This window comes from Trachurus trachurus (assembly GCF_905171665.1).
Source record: "Trachurus trachurus genome assembly, chromosome: 21".
In the NCBI taxonomy this organism is placed as follows: Eukaryota; Metazoa; Chordata; class Actinopteri; order Carangiformes; family Carangidae; genus Trachurus; species Trachurus trachurus.
This window is the reverse complement of record NC_139899.1, coordinates 14696624-14717507: the sequence shown is the minus strand read 5'-3', so window position 1 is coordinate 14717507 and position 20884 is coordinate 14696624. Positions and strand designations below refer to the sequence as shown.

Below are 20884 nucleotides of genomic sequence, written 5' to 3'. Positions count from 1 at the left end.
TTATTTACTGAGGGCAGATTATTGTGCAATGGGCATCATTTTGAAGATACGGCATACAGTGCTGTCATTTATATATAATGTAATCTGTCTGTGATCACAGTAACCATCTGAGTCTGGTTCAAGACAAAATGATCTACATCAAGTAAGTCATGTGAGCAGATGAAATCTTCACTACATCAAAGATATTTTATTGAATGTTGCATAATAATCTATTTTGCTACAGTTTTTCATATGAACATTTGTTTTGTAAAAGTTGTCTTACAGAAAAGAAAAAAATACAAAACAGACTGATGTAACCTAATTCAGAGCTTTTGCAGCTCCATTATTTTCACGTAGGAAATTGAAAAGCAGGCTCCAAATGTAATACTGTGCTTTGTTGATAGTTAATGTGAGCATGGTTGACAGGAAGCCAATTGTTAGATGAGAGAGGAGTGCCTGTAAGGCAGGTCAGCAGTGTGCTCCAGTCAAAGCTTACTGGGTAAAATGGCTGGAGGCGAACATTGATGACCTCATATATTGTGAATCAATCAGACACCCACACACACACACACAACGATGCACTGGCAAACCCAGTTAGAATATATAAATAGAACAGTATGTATATAAACGTACTGTACTTAAATCTGAAGTGTCTGGAATCTGTTGAGAAATGTCCATCATCACTCAGCAAATACATACGTTAAATAAAAGATGATGGTGCAATCAATAAAAAGAGTCAATCCAGAGACTTAAGCCAGAGTGGTATCTGATTTCTGTAAGACATCTTTTATTGATGTCTGTCCAGAAAATCTTTTTCACTTGTGTTCTGCAGGAAGGTCTGGACTTGTTGTCAGTTGCAGATGAGCCCCCCCTGCAGCTGACAACTTTCTCAAGATCTCTACACAGCACCACAGCAAGTTGTTTTACCATATGAATTGTCCCTAACAATACCCAATTACTAACTTTCCTATTTGTGAGATTCTTTATTATTAATTATTTAGTTCCTGTGATTTATCAAAGACCAAGATTCTGATCTTTCGTAAAAACTGAATTCGACATTAAATTAAAAATGAAAGGCTAAAATAATTTGAGTTTTTTTTTAATGTCTTTAAAATCATTCAGTCCAACTAGAAACATCTGCAGTAGTGTTGATTCATGGCAGGTTTTATGTTTGTTTCTTTGTTTGTTTCCCTGAAGACAAGTGATGCACTGTGGTTGACTGACTCCCATCATTAGGTTGAACCTCAATCCGTCACTGTCCCTCACTGTCGCCGTGTTGTCTTTTCATCTTGTTAAGAGAATGGATAGGGAATTCTCCTGCACTTGTCAGTAAATGCATCAGAGTTTATTGCAGTCTTCCTTGAGTGTGGGCTCATCTGTTTCCCAACCCTGTGTTGCATGCTTCACACTCCAATAATACTCTAAATCCCAGGGACAACCATACAGTAAACAGCAACACTGAAAGCAGCATACTGATAAACTGTAATATCTGTTCCATAATCCATCCATACCATGATCATTCAAAAATGTTTAACACAGGTTACATCACATCTCCACAGAACAGAAATAAATGAAAATCAATGTGTTCATTAGCCCGTCAAACTAATTTTCTGTGTGAATAGCCCTCATAATGGGTGATCAACTGCTTGACCTTGTTTTGTGTGAGAAATATATGACCAGAATGCCAGAGCAAGAGGAAAAGGAAAAGAGCAAGGGCCATGCCCACGTGAATGGCACTTAAAGAGGTAAAAAGTGTGTAGACTGAGCACTTTCTAATTTCCCATCATTGCTGGGAGTCATTCCAGCCACATACAGCCAAGAGAGCTGTGTCACAGAAGCCAATAATTGGAAAATCACCGCCAGTTCTCCAAATGATTCCCAATACACCAAGGTAATTTTGCTGTGTCTGAACACCAGCTAATCCAACTTCTGAAATGGGCACCTGTTATACCGTCTAAGATAGCAGGGGAGAAAACCACTTGTAACAATGTAACAAATAACTTTTTTGTCATAGAATTGCAGGGTGAGGATTGTCAATAAGTGGATCATCTGACATATTTAATGTAGCCTAATTATCACAATGGAAATAGGATAGCTACTCAGCAACCTATCCTTGTTTTGAAGCAATGCTTGCCTTTCAGTGATGTAAAGTAAAACGATTTGATAGGAAGGTAGCCTAATGCAAATTGCTTATAGGTAGCCTATTCTGGATATTTGATCCAGTGATAGGCCTATGTGCCACTATGAGCAGTAATTGACCAGATCAGTCCTGTACATTTGATTGTCCAGCTACTGTTACTGTGGTCAAATCCTGTTTGTAAACCTACTTGTCTGTAAAATGTACCTAGCTGTATAATGTTTGTGTCATACACCTATTTGTCATTGTGAAGATTGATCTTCTTTCTTCTTTTTCTTCTTTTTTTTTGCCTGTGTGTCTGTTTTTGTGTTTTTCTGATCTTGGTACTTGGAATATAATTAGGCTATTTGAATGTACCTCTTATTACATTATAACAGTATATATATATATATATATATATATATATATATATATATATATATATATATATATATATATATATATATATATATATATATATATATATATATATATATATATATTTTTTTTTTTTTTTTTTTTTTACTATATTTATTTCCTGATTTATTTTCACATGCATATTACTAATCACTAATTTCATGCCAGTATTTGTGTGCAACAGTTTGTTATGTTATCTTCCTTTTTTCTGATCCACAGCAGATGTAGTTAGGTCTCTTTTTGTGAAGAAGGCTCACTGTTTCATTTCGTATTTTTCTGAAACTCAATCAGCTTTAAAAAATGACAATACCACCCCATATGTTGTTAATTGCGCAGCTCTGCGCACTACTGGCGCAAAGCGACGCTACAGAATCTTTACCTTTGACCTCTATGCGTCAGCAGGAAGTTGAACCAATCATATCGCTCGTTGTTGAGAGGCTCTCAAGTTTCTTGGAGGCTCTTACCCTCTCGTCAACATGGTGAGTGCAGTCATTCAAAAATAGTTTATTGACAATACAAATATAAGTCAAACCGCCAGAAGTATGCATGTGAATAATCTCCATTTGGTTAATTACCGGCTCTTTGCCTCCACGATGCCACAGTTGGCTGCTGGTCGCGCAACATCACCGGTTAGCATGTGGTTTTAGCGCTAAGCTAAGTTAGCGGTACGTTATGGTGTCGACTATGTCCTGGAACTCATGCTTGCTATAAAATTAAAGTTTAGCTATAAAGGTTATTTGTAAATACGCGTAAATGTCTTCTTAAACGTGACATCCGTGAATGTTAAACGGCATAACTGGTTAACCCACTAGATGAGTAACGAGGCATTCGCGTTAGCTTTTATACCTTTGTTCTTCCAGAGTTTAGACAGAGTCTCCAGTCATTCAGACACAACACTTAATGTGTACCTAGCGAGCCAGCGTTGTTCTAATGGAAATGGAAGGTTTTGAAGCATGTCTGTAAGTTATTTGTTAGAAATAACATCGGGTATGGTGGACATGGACAAAGCTACTTCTGTTGTTTTGCATTAACACTATGCTAACTCGTGTTTTCCTGACGAAGTTAATGTACTCGCGCCATCGTTGGCGTAAAGTCACAGTAAATTCAGTTCAGTTCAATTAAAAAAAACTTTATATAGGGAGCAATTTAAGGCACACATATGCAGCAGCATCAATTATCAAGGGAAAGTGTACAAAGTAAAAGTCTTAGGTGGCATAAGCTCAAAATTTGAAATATTTCTATGGGGTTGGTCATAACTGAATGAGTTAGGCTCGCCAGATCCACACACAAACGACTATTGGGGATAATCTAGATCTTGTTTAAAACAACAACCACAACACGAGAAACAATGAAAATATTTGTACAAAAGGGATGAAATATGGGGACCGATTTTGTTGCACGGTAAAAATAAAAATAAAATAAGCCCAAGTTTGTCATTTGAATGGTTATTGTGAATATCTCAACTGTTTATGTTTCATGCAAGTCCTATATTTTGTCCACCCGCATTTATATGAATGTGGAACAATACAAACTGTAAATTTTTATGCATGTACTCCTTTGATTGTGTTTCATTGTAAATATGAAATGCGTCATTTAGGTTATTGTCTTCATTCTAAGACATAATAGTAATGATATTAGGATCAAAATCTTATTATAACATCTAAAACTTATTTTATTCAAACAACAGCATTGCTAAATTATATTTTAGAGAAGCTATTTTGTAAACTGTTTTGAATTATTACACCACTGGCTGTTGTGAGTTCACTAACTCTGTGTGGTGTCTCTTACTCATGACAGTCTTCATCGGAAGCTAATAATGGCCCGAGTCAAGCGCCACCTTATCCAGGTGTACCGCCCTCAGGGATACCTCCCCCGTTTGTAAGTCAGTGACAGAGATGTTTATAGCCATCAGCTCCGCCTCTCACTTGCAGTTGTCACATAGGGCTAAAATAGAGCGTGGAAATCTGATTGAAGGTTGTCCCACTTAATCTGATGCATCTTTTTTCCTTCTCTTACCCAATCCTTCCTCTAGATGGGACCACCAGGAATACCACCTCATTTCCCTCCTATGGGGATGCCCCCTATGGGACAGCGACCCCCCAGTATGACTCCAATGCCTCCTGGCATAATTCCTCCTGGTATAATGCCACCAATGGGGGCACCACCAATGGGGCAGGTGAGCATTGTGGGAAGCTCATACGTTAGTCTTTATGTTTTGGCAGTTTGTTGGTCCATGTTTCTGCTACTCTTATCATGTTAATCTCATTCTCAGTCAGAATTGACTGACATCCCAATGTTGATGCATGAAAAAATGTGTTGGCATTATTTTACTAAAGAAAGAGTCTTTGTGCTGCTCCAGAGCTTTTCCCAGGGTTTAGAGCTCATGTGAAATACAAAGATGAAATAAGTTTTTGTATGTACTTGCTTGGCCCCTGGCAGGTAGCTAATCCACTCTACTGCTGATCAGTTTTAGTACAGTTACAGCCATCAAAGGTGAAATGAGTCAACAGGGCTCCACACTTAACTTTTTGCATTGGTTGCACTGGTGTGCCTAACTTTCTTTTTTAGGTGCACTCTGGAGCCCTGGTCAAAATATATTTGATAGTTTAAGAAAAACTCTGTTTCATTACACTTTGGGTTTCATCTGAGTTGCTATAATCACTGAGACACTGGGAAGTGGCAGCATCACAGAAAAGGGGACAGGTTATGACACATTTATGGTCAGATGAATTCATCTCCATGCTTACAGACAGAAATCATTTGTAGTCTTTGAGATCAATGATTGGATCTTACAGGTATGTTCCCTTTTGGTTTTATCTGGTGCAGCTAATTGAGCCAACTACTTACTTTGGTGGCCACAATGTTTTCATAACTGATAAACCCAATGACCAGACCTATGATAGTAAATCCAAGTTGTAATGAATGGTTTCCGTTCTTTGCCGTTTAATCATACATCTGATTCTAAGGAACTGAGACCTGACATTCGACCCAAATCAGACCTTGCGTAGGGCCTTGAAATATTGGCACTGATTAATGTGTCCAATACTTAAGTGTATCTAAATTTTAGGAAGTGTCAGATGTGTTGTCACATCACACTCACTGCACCTGTTTGGATAGGAAAGGTAGACACCACAGTTCTCATTCTCTTTGTTGTATTTTATTAATTGAATTCATTTTTCACATTTCTGAGTTTTCATTATTGTCTAGTTTTAGCTTATGTGGGTAACCTTTTTTTTTTTTTTTTTTTTAATTTTCAGACACCTAGCATGTTTAGATTTCAGGCACTCTACACTCAGACAGACACCACTGAAGTGTCAGTTTGTGACAGTGTGTAAATTGGTAGAGTTGAGTGGAAACAGATGCTTTCCCAACACAACAAACAGTGATCATCGTATTGAACTCATGTCACATGTCATGCAAACAGACTGAAACATGGAGATATACCATATCTTATATGGATGCAGTGCATCTTGCAGCACTGCTCTGAGGGAACTGAACTTGTTTTAGGAAGACAAGTCGCCCACAAGATTTATGCTGTTAAATGACAGCGTGCAGGAATTAGATTTATAGATATTAAATAGGTTGGAATTTTTTTCTGTTTTACATCTATCCACTATTTTCCACTGCAGCTGCTTGCTAATTGATTTAATTAATTGATAGCACATCATGCTGTGCCAGTGTTTGTACTCTCTCTTTGTTGAGGTCTGTGCAGGTCAACCACATTTTGGATTGAGTCAAATCATCCCGAGGTCTATTTTTAGTCAGGTCTGGCTGCACTCGGGTTACCTTCAGATCGGGTGTCTCGTTTTTAAAAATGAATTTATACAAGATCTCTTGCTCATAGTGCACCACAGAGATGCCACTTAACTGCCACTTAACAGGTTGCTTGTTCATTAAACCCCTGCCAGTGACTGACAGAAAACTGCTGAGATTGCCACACTATTAAATATATTTTTCTTTTATTTAAAGCCAAACTGGGTTACATTTAGCGAGCACGTGTGATCCTGTGATCAAAGTTCCAGTAGCATAAGTTTGGAAAGGTGGCGTTGGGATGGGGTTTGTTGTGTTGCTACTTCACAGATCGAAAAGCTGTGGCATCGCACCATAAATAAGCACAGCAGACTCCATTTCACTCTCACCTTCTTCTCCCAGTTGCAAGCAGCTTTCCACATAGACAACCACAGCCTTTATCACACTGCGTCTTGACACATGTGGCTGCACTAGGTGGTATGGAAATTCCAGATGAATATTTCATGATGCCTCTTTTATTAGATGCCAGGCATGATGCCACCTATGATGCCAGGGATGATGATGCCCCCTCGCATACCAGCTGCAGCTGTACAACCGACAGGACCGGTAACTCTCCTCACTACTTTTTTTCACCACTGCTCCGTTTCACACGTCTTAAAATACACTGCAATCTGTGAAATGTTAAATGAAGCATTCGCACACCAAGTAACACTTCTGTTGGATATGAATTGATGTCAGTCCATTTTTTTCCCCAAAAAACTCTACATTCTTCACAAGAGACTGAAATGAAACGGCTGAGAATCATAATTAAAGTGTGTCTAATTTAAAATGAAAATGAGCACCTGCGTACAATATGTCCCTTATTGTTGCTTTTCTTGTTTTGACGTGGGTACAGCTGTGAGTAAATATAATTAAGCATATGAGCCCTTCACTGTTGATGTTCTGTTAATTTTTCTTTGTACCAAGCGGCAAAGCAGTTATGCAAATGAGCAGTCTGATATATTTATTGTAAGCACACCCGGGCAGCTTGATAGATCAGAAGACAGACACTTAATCAACTCAAGTATGTTTTTGCATCTTTAGGGTGTGAAGTTTTGTACTAATGAGGAAAGCTTTGTCAGTTACTGTGTGTTATTAATGAGTGTGTATTACCAGATATGCTGATGTGGTACTGGGGTGCTGATTTGAACATTTGTTAGTGTTTCTTTTGCAAATAATCATCTAATAAAACTGTCTCTTTTCCACAGCCTGGTGTGGACTCCACAGGTAAGATGCTCATTTGAAATGTTTTTATATGTTATATCCCATTCTTGCATAGTTTATGCTCATTAAAAGTGCAGGTTCAGACTGATTTGTGTTTTTATCCTAACAGCTGCTGCACCTGGAACAGCTGTAAGTGTAATTTAATTTTTCTTAACATCAGAAATTGAAAGGGTTTGTGCTCTCTTCATCAGCTCCAGTGTTTTTCCTTCTGTCGTCCTAATGACTGCAGTCTGAAAACCTTTCATTTGTGCTCTTGTCTCAGCAGAGTACCACAAATGGCTCTCCACAGGAAGATCAGCCAAAGAAGGTTTGTACAGACTGTAAATGGAAAGATTGATGTGAAAGACCTGGCAATATTGAGTGGGAACTGTAAAAGCATTTAAAATTGAACCAGGGTGAAATGGTTTCTTGGCGCTGTTTCTTTTCTTTAAAAAAAAAAAAAAAAAAAACTTAAACAGCTGATTCCGTTGTTTTTTTCCTCCTCAGAAGTCCCTGTGGACAGAGCACAAATCACTGGATGGGAAGACCTATTATTACAACACAGAGACCAAGCAATCCACATGGGAGAAACCAGATGATCTTAAATCTCCTGCAGAGGTATAAACTGTTATCACTTATATAACTTGTTTCAAATCTTCTTAAGTGCCTGTAACCAGCCATTTACTTATTCACTTACTAAGTTCTTACATAAAATGAACTTATCTTTTGCCTGTCTAATTTTCTTGTCTCTATCAGGGGTAGTGCCCATGAATAAAAAATAATTCAATTATAATTTTACCAGATTCAGGCCAGGTTGTCTCATCTACAGTCCTTTTTTAAAAAATATTATGAGACCCTGCCTAGATTTATTAAAACATCTCAGTGAAATAAATTGCATGCATCATCTCTGTGAATTGCATCCCATTGTTTCCCTTCTGTTTTCACCCTAATAGCAAATGCTGTCTAAATGCCCTTGGAAGGAGTACAAGTCAGACACAGGGAAGCCGTATTATTACAACTCCCAGACAAAGGAGTCCAGATGGACCAAACCCAAAGAGCTGGAGGATCTGGAAGGTGAGGGGGCTGCTCGATGATGACGTAATACCTGTTGTGACAAAAAAAAGTGATGTTTTATCTGAGATCTATAGGTGAGCCTTTAACAGCATGATGAGTGGCAGGGCGCTGGCTTGTTCAGTGAATGATGCCTCGCATTTCAGGGGTTTGGGCATCACTGATGCACAGGAGGTACAAATACAGGAGCACATGGTGGCTCCTCTAATACATTTATCTCTGTGCCGGTCTCTTATCTGTAGTGAGCTTTGAAATGAAAACGAGTAGCCTAACAGCTATCTCCCTTTGTCTGTTCCAGCCATGATCAAAGCAGAGGAGAATGGGTAAGAGCTTCTTGTTTACCTTTAGTAACTCTTCACAGCAACACCTTTGTGTTAGGAAAGAACAATAAATACAATAGTAATTAAAGTGATCAAAATCCTGTTTATTGTATTATTAATAACACAAGGTTATTTTAATTAAATTCCGCAGCCTTCTGTCCTCATGTTTTTATGTGATGTAGCTTCACCAACATGCTCTGATTGCAGCTCGACAGAGGCAGCGGCTCCTGGCACCAACGCAGCTCCCGCCGTGCAAGCAGATAACACTATGGCCACTATGGTGACCGTAATGGAGGCGGAAACTGCAGCATCTATCCCAGAGGAACATCTGTCCCAGGCGGCCGTGCATCACACACCTGAGGTCAAGACCGCCGATGCACCTGTGACGTCCTCGGAGAGCTCGGCTGCCACGGAGGCCATAGCCAGGTAAACAATGACGTCTCGTACAGAGACAGGTACTGTCTTCAAGTTTACACACACAATGCACAGCAAACCATTTGGTCATACTGACCGATGGTCACAGTGACAGTGGATTATGTTTCATCTTAGTTTTTGTGAATGAATCTACTGAATGTCTATTTGTGTTTCATTTGCCACTGCCTTGAATACACAGCTAAGTTAATCAAATATCATCGTTTACCTTCAGTGTTGAGGTCATCAAGGAAGAACGGCCTGAACTTCAGAAGAAAACCTACAAGTGGAACACGAAAGAGGAGGCCAAGCAGGCGTTCAAAGAGCTGCTGAAGGAGAAGGTGAGGCAGATGTCAAGTGGGGTCAACCTGCTGATAACCTACACTGGAGGCTGCGCTGCCTCTGGAGAAGTAGTAAATGTCTGTGTTCAATGACATTTGTCTGTTTATTTCAATGTCCGGCCCTGGTAACACTTTAGTATGTATAAAAATGATTTTATTCATGTCTTGGTTGTTGAAAAAATCTCCACAAAAATTCAAGTCTTCCTTTTGCATTTGCCATTTCGGCTAATGAGACTGATGGGCAGCCAAATATACAAAGTATTACAAGATTCAATCCCTAAAAATTATGATTGATGTGACTGCAGCACAGAATATAAACTTCAAAATGTTCTGTTTAGTACAGCATGAATTGAATCTCCTTCATCTGGCTGCTTCGTTGATTAACACTGTGCACTGGGCCAGAGCTAAAGGAGCTGATAAAGGTTCATCATACAGAAAAGTTTACTCGTGCAAACAAAACTCATAGTTCAGAAATCAGCTTCATACTGTCATCAAAGAAACTCTAACAAGTGCTGTGGCACAGTTGACAGAAGGCCTGTTTTTAAGATTAATTTTCATCTCCCTCTCTTAATGCCTGGTGTATTTACCAGCACATGCTCATCCATTGTGATCTGGGTCTAATCCCAGCCCCGCCTCATGAGCCCCTGGAAGGTTTTAGCATGATTGTAAAGGTTCACCTGCTGTTGCTCCGAATGTGTTGTGTGTTAGCTCGCAAGGTGGCCTAACACCACCCACGTTGAATGCTGCTATATTTAGGCTCTTTTTAATTTTGTGCACAGAGCTCTCCTCTGAGATTGCTTGCCATTTCCTGCAAGATCTTAATGGCTCTGTCTTTATGATTAGCTTTATTGGATCAAAGGCACGGGGCTGGTTAGGATTAAGACAGTGAGAGAAAGTGGCATGCCTCAGTGAGTTAGAATAACTGTGACAGCTGACAAGACAGAGGCACGCCGTGGAATCAGTTCATAATGGATGAGGGAGTCGCTCCCTGGGAGGCGAGCGGCAGAAGGGGCACTTCTTTGAATTATTGCCACTTCACACCTCTTAACCCAGCATCTATTAGTAATTAACTAAATGTGTTGAGTTCTAAAAGCCAAAGCAGCACGGCTCATTGTTCCTCCTTCTGTTTCATGTGCTCATTCTAACAAAGTACAACGAGACAATCTATTTTAGTTAGTTCGAATATGTTTGAAATTTCAAGTAAATTTAACAGTTTACTGGAGGTCACGAGCCATAACGAATTTGTTTGTGTTTCAGGGTGTGTCCTCAAACTCCTCTTGGGAACAGGCTATGAAAATGATTATTAATGATCCTCGCTACAGGTACACAATTTTACATGTTCAATTTATTATACAATAGGAGGTGAGAACAATCTCTAACCATTTTTTTTACTTTCTTCTTTTCAATAAAGCGCACTTCCCAAACTGAGTGAGAAGAAGCAGGCGTTTAATGCTTACAAAGTCCAGACGGAGAAGGAAGAAAAGGAGGAGGCCAGAATTAAATATAAGGAATCCAAAGAGACCTTTCAGAGGTTCTTGGAGAACCACGACAAGATGACATCCACCACCAGATACAAGTGAGTGCTGCAGTGATCCCACAATAAATGTGTTTTTATTTTCCCCCTCATTGATTTGTGGTTCCCCCGAATTGTCAATATGATTATGCAGATGAGATGACTGAAAGGTAATCTATGGCTTATGCACACCATCATGTCGTTACAGCACTGTTCACTTCCACTTAAACTACTGTGACCTCTTAGTGTTTATCACACTGTTGCTGAATCGTGTCAGTTGCAAGATTTCACTTTAGTGGGAGAACAGACTCTAACGGCGAGGCGAAGGTGCATCTGACATTTTGGGGTTGAATCTAATCAACCACCTTCTGCTTTGTCCAATTTCTCACAGTTTTTGATGAGTTTCACACACAGAGGTGCCAGCCACAAAGAGAACGATGGTCTTTATTCTGTTGGTTCAAGTAAAAAAAAAAATCATGAACGTGTAAGCACATGTGCGTTCAAACATTCAGGTCCATGTCTCTGAAACGCAGCAGCAGTTTTGATTATTGATCTTGTGAATGACATCCAGTTCACTGGCACTTTTTGGTTTGGCACTGAGGTGAAAGTCTTTGTGACGGGCAGAGGGACATGGACGGATTGACTGGTGACCTTGACAACGAGCCAGTTTCAGAGTTGAGCTGGCACTGGGGCTGCAATCTGGGATGGCACACAACAGGCAGTTGGAGAGTGATAGCAGGGCTGTGTGTGTGTCCGTGTGTGTGTCCTTGCATTGAAAAGCTTATGTCGCTGCGGTCAACCACAGCCAACGTCTCCTGAGCAATATGTCTGGAGCAGCAGTCAAGGAAATTAAATATTCAGTCGGTGCATATCATGAAAGACGGAGGCTTCCTAAAAAATCCAATTCTCACTTTAAGTTTTTGTGCAGACTTAGATTTTGTAACAACTTTACACAGCGGTTCATCTAATGGCTCGTACTGTGTTAATAACCTTTCTATATATTATAAAGGAAGATTTGGCCTGTGAAATGCTGCCCTCATGTGGGTTGTGTGAAAACATCCTAAACTTGTGTGTGTGTCTGTATTTGTAATTCAGGAAAGCAGAACAGATGTTTAGTGAGCTGGAGGTGTGGAGCTGCGTTCCAGAGAGAGACAGGCTGGAGATCTATGAAGATGTGTTGTTCTACCTCGCCAAGAAAGAGAAGGTAAGACGAGTCATTTAGTCAACATGTTTGTCATAGTGATGTAAAATCATTCGTCTCACTGATGATGTTACCCGAGGACGAGAGCTTTGACAAAATTGGTAAACCCAACATGGTGGTTTCCTCCTTTCTTCCAGGAACAAGCTAAGCAGCTGAGAAAGAGGAACTGGGAAGCTCTGAAGAACATTCTGGACAACATGGCCAACGTCACCTACCGCACCACCTGGTCTGAGGCCCAGCAGTACCTGCTAGACAACCCCACCTTCGCAGAGGACGAGGAGCTGCAGAGTACGAGCGAATGGTTTATCTATATTATAAAACCCTGACTGTATCTGGTCTGTCTATCTTCTTAACGGTGGTGTTGTTGTCTGCTGACAGATATGGACAAGGAGGACGCCCTGATTTGTTTTGAGGAACACATCCGCGCTCTGGAGAAAGAGGAGGAGGAAGAGAAACAGAAGACTCTTCTCAGGGAGAGGAGGAGACAACGCAAGAACAGAGAGGCTTTCCAGGTGAGAGGGCAAAGACACAAATCTGAAGTAACTATGTCATAAAAAGAAAAATTGGCCTGATTTTTCATTGTGGACTCAGAAAAAGGGCAAATTTTCATTAATTCAAACGTGAGATATCTGCTGTCAGTTATTGTCCTGACACCTGCTTTGCTGTTTTTTGTTTTCTCAGAAATTTCTAGATGAGCTCCACGACCACGGCCAGCTTCACTCCATGTCCGCCTGGATGGAGATGTACCCGACCCTGAGCTCAGACATCCGCTTTGCCAACATGCTGGGCCAGCCGGGTACGACAGCGACAGCAGGCCATAGCACACGTGGCTTCACGCGTCCGCATGAGCCGAGCGCTCTGAAGCACGTGGCTGTGACATTCAGACAACAGCACATGACATAAACACAGAAATAAAAGATACACGACTCAGGATGTAAATACTGTATGAAACACAGCAGTGCATTGTTGATCAAGTTTTACTTCTTATCCCACTCACATACATTTCTTTTGTTTATTCATGAAATCCCTCAGTCACATCTTTTTTTTTTTTTTTTCCATTCTGTGTTAGCTTCATTGATTTTGCATATTTGTTCGATTGTAGTTTTCTGCTGCATAAAACAGTATGTACTTGAGTGTTTTTTAACTTTCTCATGTCCACTGCTCAGGCTCCACTCCCCTGGATTTGTTTAAATTCTACGTGGAAGACCTGAAGGCTCGATACCACGATGAAAAACGGATCATCAAAGATATCCTTAAAGTGAGATTATTATGCCTTTCTTTAATCTCTGCCACATTGTTTTAGGAGCAACTGTGCATCTGAACATATTGAAGTCTCCTGAGAGAGGATTGTTTTTTTTATTTTCCTCCCTTCTCTCCCTCACCAGGACAAAGGCTTCCTGGTTGAAGTCAACACCAGCTTTGATGACTTTGGATCAGTCATCAGCTCAGACAAGAGAGCTACCACACTGGATGCAGGAAACATAAAGCTGGCCTTCAACAGCGTAAGACTCGTGTTACCTCCCAAGCTTTTCACACCACATCCTTCAAATACGTTGACCACCTGATCAGATTATTCAAATTTACAGCATCATAAACTTAACATCAAGTCAGAAATGTGCCATGCAACCTCAGTAACGCATTATTGTCAAAGTGGTGTTACATTGAACTATAATTATATTTCCTTAAATGAAAGGTTGCACATTTTCACCCATCACATAAATGATGAAAGCAGGAAACATGTGTAAATATAACACAGTGTAGTATATCAGTACCACCATGACGTCAGTGTGAAAACATGGTTTAATCAACACCCCAGTGACAGTGTCAAAAAACAACAAAAGAAGAATTAAATATGAACATAACAGCTCGCGTTAAATTAGATGATGTCATAACTGATGCTGGGGAACAATGTCTGGTAACGGGAGGAGACTCCGGTCAATGAGTTTAAGGTTAAGTTTGAGAAGGTGTGAGAAGTTTATTGTGTAATATTGTAGGAAACTGTTACAAACAGACCTTGATGTGATGCTATTGTTTGTGTTCATTAGTTTAACCCGCTTTCCGACCTCTTTTGCGTAGCTACTAGAGAAGGCCGAAGCCAGAGAGAGGGAGCGAGAAAAGGAGGAGGCCAGGAAGATGAAAAGGAAAGAAGCAGCGTTCAAGAACATGCTGAAACAGGCCACACCACCGCTGGAACCAGAGGCTACATGGGAGGGAGTACGTGTTTATATTCCCTTCTTCAGTATTTAGCTGTAGTAATTTCCAAATTCTGAATGAAACAGTATCATATTATTGTACCTGATATTGAGTGATGACTGTTAAACTACATTTCAGGTGAGGGAGAGATTCTTAAAAGAATCTGCGTTTGAAGATGTGACTCTGGAGTCTGAGAGGAAGAGGATATTCAAAGACTTTATGCATGTCTTAGAGGTGAGGATGACATCACAGTGGGAAATGTATCATTCATGATGATGTTGATGTTTAACAGGGTTTTCATTCTTTCAACAGCATGAATGCCAACATCACCACTCGAAGGCGAAGAAGCACTCGAAGAAGTCCAAGAAACACCACAGGAAGCGTTCCCGCTCTCGATCAGTCAGTACCTCACCACTGTGCTCAGACCAGATGATGAACTGTGGCCAAACAATTCAGGAATTAATAATCCAACCCCTTATATAATGTCTTTGACAGGGCTCAGAGTCTGAGGAAGAGGAATATCACAAGAAGAAGAAGAGGTCACAGTCCAAATCCCCCTCTGAACGCTCCTCTAGTGGAGAATCTGGTGAGTGGGTTTCACAGTTTAGTGACTCTGCTTATCATCTCCTTGAAGAAACGCAGTGTAATAAACATTCACTGACACTTTCCTCCTTGAAACCAGAGCGAAGTTATAAGAAATCCAAGAAGCACAAGAAGAAGGGAAAGAAGAGACGCCACAAGTCTGTAAGTACACAGGAAGACCCCAAGATCAGCTTATTGTGTAAGTAGTCTGAATGCGTTTGTTATGTACTCTTGACTGTGACTGTGATAAACAGGCTTCACCAGATTCTGACAACGAGAAGAAAGGAAGAGAGCGCGACGGGAAGCGCGAGAAAGACCTGGACAAAGATAAAGAGAACGACAAGTCTCGGGGAAAATCTCGCTCTGACTCTAAACAGAAGTCTCCTAAAAGAAAAGCGGCTAAAGAAGAGGTGAATTTTCTTTAGTTTGATTCTCAGTAAACCTCTGTTGAACCGGCTGTTTAAGCTCAAAGTTAAAACCAAGTTATTTATTTATTGGTTTCTCACGGTGTGTTGCATTGTCTGTGTCTTTCCTGTGTTGCGTTCAGGGCGGCTGGGATACATCAGGCAGTGAGCTGAGTGAAGGGGAGTTGGAGAAAAGGAGAAGAACTTTACTGGAACAGCTGGATGCGCCTTGATGATCACACCTCTGCTGCCATTAAGTTGTATTTGTACACTTCTACAGACATGCATTCCCCCTTCAAGCTCATCTGACTGGACTGGTCACACCATCCTGGACTGACTCTGAGATAAGAGAGAGAATTTCCTTCCATCTTAAGTGGGAATAGGCTACACTGTACTTAACACACTTACCTGGTAAATATTTTGACATCAGCAACAGCTGATCGATCATTAATGTCAGGCTGTCCTTTGGTTGCTTTTCTTAGCTTCAACATTTGTTTGTTTTAGTTGACTGTAGTTGTACATGTTTTCCATTGCTGATCATTTTTATATTCAATTAAAAGCATATCTTAATGTCCGACTGACTATTTCTCACCTCGAATTGTAGCAGAAAATACACAAAACATTTCAGATTTAATCAAACTGAACTGCAGCTGTGTGTGCGTCAATGAATGAGTCAAAGATTTAAATTGGAGCATTTTGTTAAAATCAATATACTGTAGTCAATGTAATAAAATACTGTTTCAATGGATGACGTCTGTAACTGGATACTTATGATGATCAGCACAGTCAAAGCTTATTGTGTAACGCTTTTTTTTTTAACCTTTATTTTACAGTATAGTTGAGACAGACAGGAAATGTGGAGGCAGAGAGAGGGGGAATGACATGCAGTAAAGGCCACCCAATGAGGGATTCGATATAGGGCCGACTACAGCTTCTGCATGTGGGGCGCCTGCTAAGCCCATTGCGCCACATGGTGTCCTATTGTATAACTTCTTTGTGATGTTTAATTAACCTAATGTGACCTTAAAATAAAGCCAAATCACCATCAGATCCTGCTGTTCTACCAGATGTGAAAATGAAACATCTGACACTAACAATATGGAAATTCAATTTGCAACCATTACCAGTTTGAAGACAACGATGAGACAGTTCTATAATCAATGTAAATAGTTTATTTCATCATATTTGTTGAAAATCTCATATCACCTAATAAAAAAAAAGTGTTATTTAGTAATAAGCACAAACTGCCTAAAATACATTTCTGGTGAAAGTAAAAAACGAACAAACAAAAAAACATGCCAGTATTATCCAGTTAGAGAAATGACACTATTACAGAGAGTGAAGTTGAGATAAAAGCAGATGTACGGCAGCACATGCTTCAGTGGAACTGATTATAGTTAAGTTAGCAGGGGGCATCTCTGAGCCGCAGAACCAGCTCATCACAGGTTAACACACACAGAATAGTGTAATAATCACAATGAAGTCATAAAGTTGTGTACAATGTATGAACACAATCACAACATTTTGCTTTTTTTGTTTTTGGGCTCTGCACCTGTGACCCACATACGAGCAAACTCAGTGATGCTCCCGCACAACAATGAGATGTGATTTAACACACTACTGTAGGTTTCTGGCTGCATTTGGTTTAATTAAATATACAAACATGGAAACCAAAATAAAAACTATAAGTTAAAATAACATTCAAGTTGTATAGCACAAGGCAATGAAAAAAACTTTTGTTTAAACAATATGTACAATATTAACCATCTGGTAATGTGAATAAGTAAAAACAAACAAAACATGGGTTGTAGCAAAATATCTGTACATTTAGGAAACTTTTTGTGTGGTGTAACTTTTGTTTCGTCGTGTTCTAATGAATGGAAACACATTAGATGGAAACATGAGCTTAAAGGAATTTTCTCAGTGGTTAAATACTATACATCAAAATTACAATAAAAGTAAGTAGATGCAGTAGCCTGGAATATGATTAACCTGTGAAAAAAAAAGTCTACAGAGATAAAATGCTAAGTTATATCCAGTTTTGACAATAAGATCATCCAGTAGGCTTTATTTTTTTGTGCAGTTTCTATGCTTGGTAGAAAATCTTTTTTTTTTTTTTTTTTTTTAATGTTTCTTCTTAATTTGTTCCCAGAAACCATTCAAATTGCTGCAGAAATGGACGGCAGAGTTTAAAATAAGCAGTCAGCCTCTGGTTGAGAGCTGCAGAGTCAGCCTCGACTCAACAACTGTGGTGAAGAGAAGTCAGTATGGAGAGGTCTGATGTGTACAGTTCACATTACATGAAAAGAATGACTCTTTTTCATTTTTTTTTTTAGTACAAATATATAATTTGTATTATTTTATGTTCACTTTTTACCTGCCTGATCATCAGCCCTTATAGTTAGAAGATTAGATGCATGGTTGTAGCTTACAAGGAATGGAAAAGCACCGAGAAGTACCGAGTGTCAAGATGTGATATCTGTAACGGCTACGAGGGAACACGTCCCATACATTCTACATAACGTTTCCAAGGAAGCATCTGTTCGTGTGTGGCTCTTGAAGCCGACGCCGAGTCCAGTTTTCTTTTTCTTTTTTACACATCCTCAAATTAAAGCCAGGTCAAATCGTATTGCTCCAAGTGGGGATATCAAAAAGTCATCAGACACAGACGAGAGGACAATGTGAAATCAGACCACAACAAAAAATAAGTTCAGGCACTTGGCTTGTCTAAGGTTTTCTGAACCAACCTTTCAGACACTTTTCTTTAAATTCAGTCCTGCACATGTCTCAGTCCTTCATAGTGAAAAGCTGCTACGATACCACAGACATGGAATAACGTGTATTCTTATGTAATATATATACATACTCATCTCTATGGTTGCTACATCACTTGTCGTCTTTCGCTTATCGTCCTTTGCTCTGTCACTCCCTCTCTTCACATCCTCACCACCACCACCTCTGACCCCCATCCCCCCACTTCTCTGCACGTGCACCGTTCGTTCCCTTGTCACATGACCACCTCGCCGTTGTTCACCGTCCGCAGGTTCTGATCATCAAAGCGCCTCCTGACACTCCTTCGCACAGCGTCGGCTCGCCTGTAAGGCTGATTCCTCAAATCTGAGGGGGTGAGGGGATGGGGGGATGGGGGGGGGTGGGGTGGATAAAAGAGCTGTCAGTCATCTTGTCAGGGTGATTTGATGAGCCCACATGCTCATAGTGCTGGTAGCCTGTCTTTCAAAGCAGCATGAGGTCTACACTGGAAAAAAAAAAAGGCCCTCAGGTGAGCTGTCTCTGAGTATTACCACTGAGACCAGCAGCAAGGTTTGACTTGAAAAGCTCTGCCAGAAATATAGAAAATCTGAAATGACTAATAAAAAGGTGAAGCAACTACTGCAGTGTAACCTTTTTTTTTTGCATAAGGCACCTAAATATACTGTTATTAAGCAGATATAATGAGTAGAAAACAAAGGGACAGGTAGGTGAATGCTGAGTGAACCCTAAGTGAAAAGACAGTAAAAACAGGAAGGGAGGTAATAAAGAGATGCTTGCCAGGTTTGGGACACATCCACCACTACAGAGGAGCTACTGGAGGAGTTCCTTACCCTCGAGTAGACATTGGGAAATTTAGTAATGTTATTCTTCTTTAGGGCTAGATAAAGAGAAGACAACATGAAGGTTAAAATGGAGGAGGAGGAGACTGACCAGAGCCAGAGTCAGCCCAACATTTTCACACTGGCTTTGCACAGAGAGAGAGAGACAGCGCTGCGAGAGCAAAGCAGAATGGCAGCAGGCTGCACGGAGGGACTGGGCCAGAGTGGGGAGAGAGCTGGAGGATGTTAACTGGTTCAACTGGCAGGAAGGAGATAGACTGGGGTTGGAAAGGATCAAAGCTTATATTGGATTTTTTTTTCTGTTGCTAAACTCAGACTGCTTTGCAGAGTGGCTACCAGCAGGAAAGACAACAAGCCTGTTTCAAACTTCCAGTACAGAGCGAATGTGAACTGAGAAAGAAATAAACACAGTTCCAGGACACAGCAGCATTATGGTCAACAGGCTCTTCACCAAAACAAAACAAAACAAACTAACAAAGCGTGCATGCATGCGGTCACATGCAGTCAGCTGAATACGGATGAATTAGCATCAAAACAAGTGGTTAGTTAGTAACGCAAAGACTGCAAGTGTAGAGACAGACTGCTGTAATGCGAAAGGTTATTTATGTGCAGGCATCATGCAGTGGGTTAGAGAGCCTGCCAGGCAGCACAGGGTCGTGTGACAGGGAGGTGGACTGTCGGCAGATGGCAGGACCACGCATGTGAGGGAGAGCAGGGGGGGGTGCATTGTGGAGGGGGGGGGGGGGGGGGGGTGAAGCGATCGCCGTGCAAGAAGCTGGATCAACAGCAGCAATGAGAAGTGATAATGAACACATTCATTTCTGATGAAAACATTGAGTGAAACACACAGAAACAGCAACGTATAATGCCACAGGTACTCAAACATCAAAACATCAGCCACCCCTGCCATGGCGACGGTGATACGCTTGTATATACACTTGTGTACATTTACAAGACGGCACTGCAGAATGTTTGGTGCTACTGATCAAATTGGATCGTTAAATTTGAATCAAATCAGAGATGAACTCCACTCACAAGTTTGTAAATACATTTTCAGTACACCACCACTAGATGGCAGCACCCAGTTGAACATTTCTGTTCCCGTACATGACAGAAAGTAGCTCCGCCACTTAAAGTCTGACAGTGCAGGTGGGTTTTGACCTTGGAGGTAGTTTTACTGTGACATTATGGTTTGCCATGGTTGATAAAACAATAACGATGAATGAGGATTGTCACACTTTTCATGCAATTGTGCAGAGAAAACCGTTACCCCGACACCTTGTCATGCTCAGGGAGGGAGAGGACATGTGAACACACACACACAAACAACACATGCACTCAGGACATGTGTTCCTGTCTCCAAAACCATGAGAGATCCCGGCTCGGTGCACATGCACAGGTCTGGAGTGTGAGAGTGTGAGAGTGTCACGGTTAAAAGAGGAGGAGTGTGAAGAGGCATGCATAAGGAGGGAGGAGAGAAAAGACATAAAGAAGAGAACATTTTGTTCCAGCAACCTTTGAGAAGAGAGAGAGTAGGTTCTATAAGCTTAGTAATGGTACTCCTCATTGAGGGCGGGCTCGCAGAAGAACCGAGAGCCGCGCTTGGCTGTGCGGGCGGTAAAGGGCACTGTCTTCAGCACTGCATTGAGAACAACAGGGACAACAGCCAGGACAAGACAAGACAAACACAATATAAGAAAAGCAGATTCCTACAGGGGGTTAAGCACTGGTTA

The 20884-nt window shown here is 40.6% G+C and overlaps 2 protein-coding genes across 8 annotated transcripts in view; one reads left to right on the top strand and one right to left on the bottom strand.

The window, feature by feature from the left end:
* The first annotated feature begins 2931 nt into the window (after positions 1-2931).
* On the top strand, positions 2932-16581 carry prpf40a (PRP40 pre-mRNA processing factor 40 homolog A). 4 transcript variants are annotated; one of them, XM_083997246.1, is made up of 27 exons: positions 2950-2991; positions 4310-4390; positions 4545-4688; positions 6785-6868; positions 7510-7528; positions 7635-7654; positions 7788-7832; positions 8012-8122; positions 8458-8578; positions 8874-8898; positions 9103-9321; positions 9542-9647; positions 10905-10969; positions 11059-11223; positions 12256-12364; positions 12499-12649; positions 12740-12873; positions 13043-13157; positions 13528-13619; positions 13747-13863; positions 14438-14575; positions 14693-14788; positions 14867-14953; positions 15050-15140; positions 15237-15298; positions 15391-15546; positions 15684-16581. In XM_083997246.1, exons 1-27 carry the CDS (start codon positions 2989-2991, stop codon positions 15771-15773), a joined length of 2646 nt encoding a protein of 881 aa, XP_083853372.1. In that variant the 5' UTR covers positions 2950-2988; the 3' UTR covers positions 15774-16581. The 4 variants fall into 4 exon arrangements, with proteins under 4 accessions (XP_083853374.1, XP_083853375.1, XP_083853372.1 ...); XM_083997247.1 differs by having other exon boundaries at positions 7791-7832; positions 15684-16580; XM_083997248.1 differs by lacking the exon at positions 4310-4390 and having other exon boundaries at positions 2932-2991.
* A 168-nt stretch (positions 16582-16749) lies between these two features.
* The window catches only part of fmnl2a (formin-like 2a), a 52668-nt gene continuing 48533 nt past the window's right edge, over positions 16750-20884 (bottom strand). Inside the window, exons 26-27 of one of the 4 annotated variants that reach the window (XM_083997243.1) lie at positions 19090-19189; positions 16750-18657 (exon numbers count right to left, since the gene is read on the bottom strand). In XM_083997243.1, coding sequence (XP_083853369.1) covers position 18657; positions 19090-19189 — 101 coding nt within the window. In that variant the 3' untranslated portion in view covers positions 16750-18656. Of the gene's footprint in view, positions 18658-19089; positions 19190-20119; positions 20791-20884 lie in introns of those variants that run through there. The other 3 variants (XM_083997245.1, XM_083997242.1, XM_083997244.1) reach the window with 3 other exon arrangements.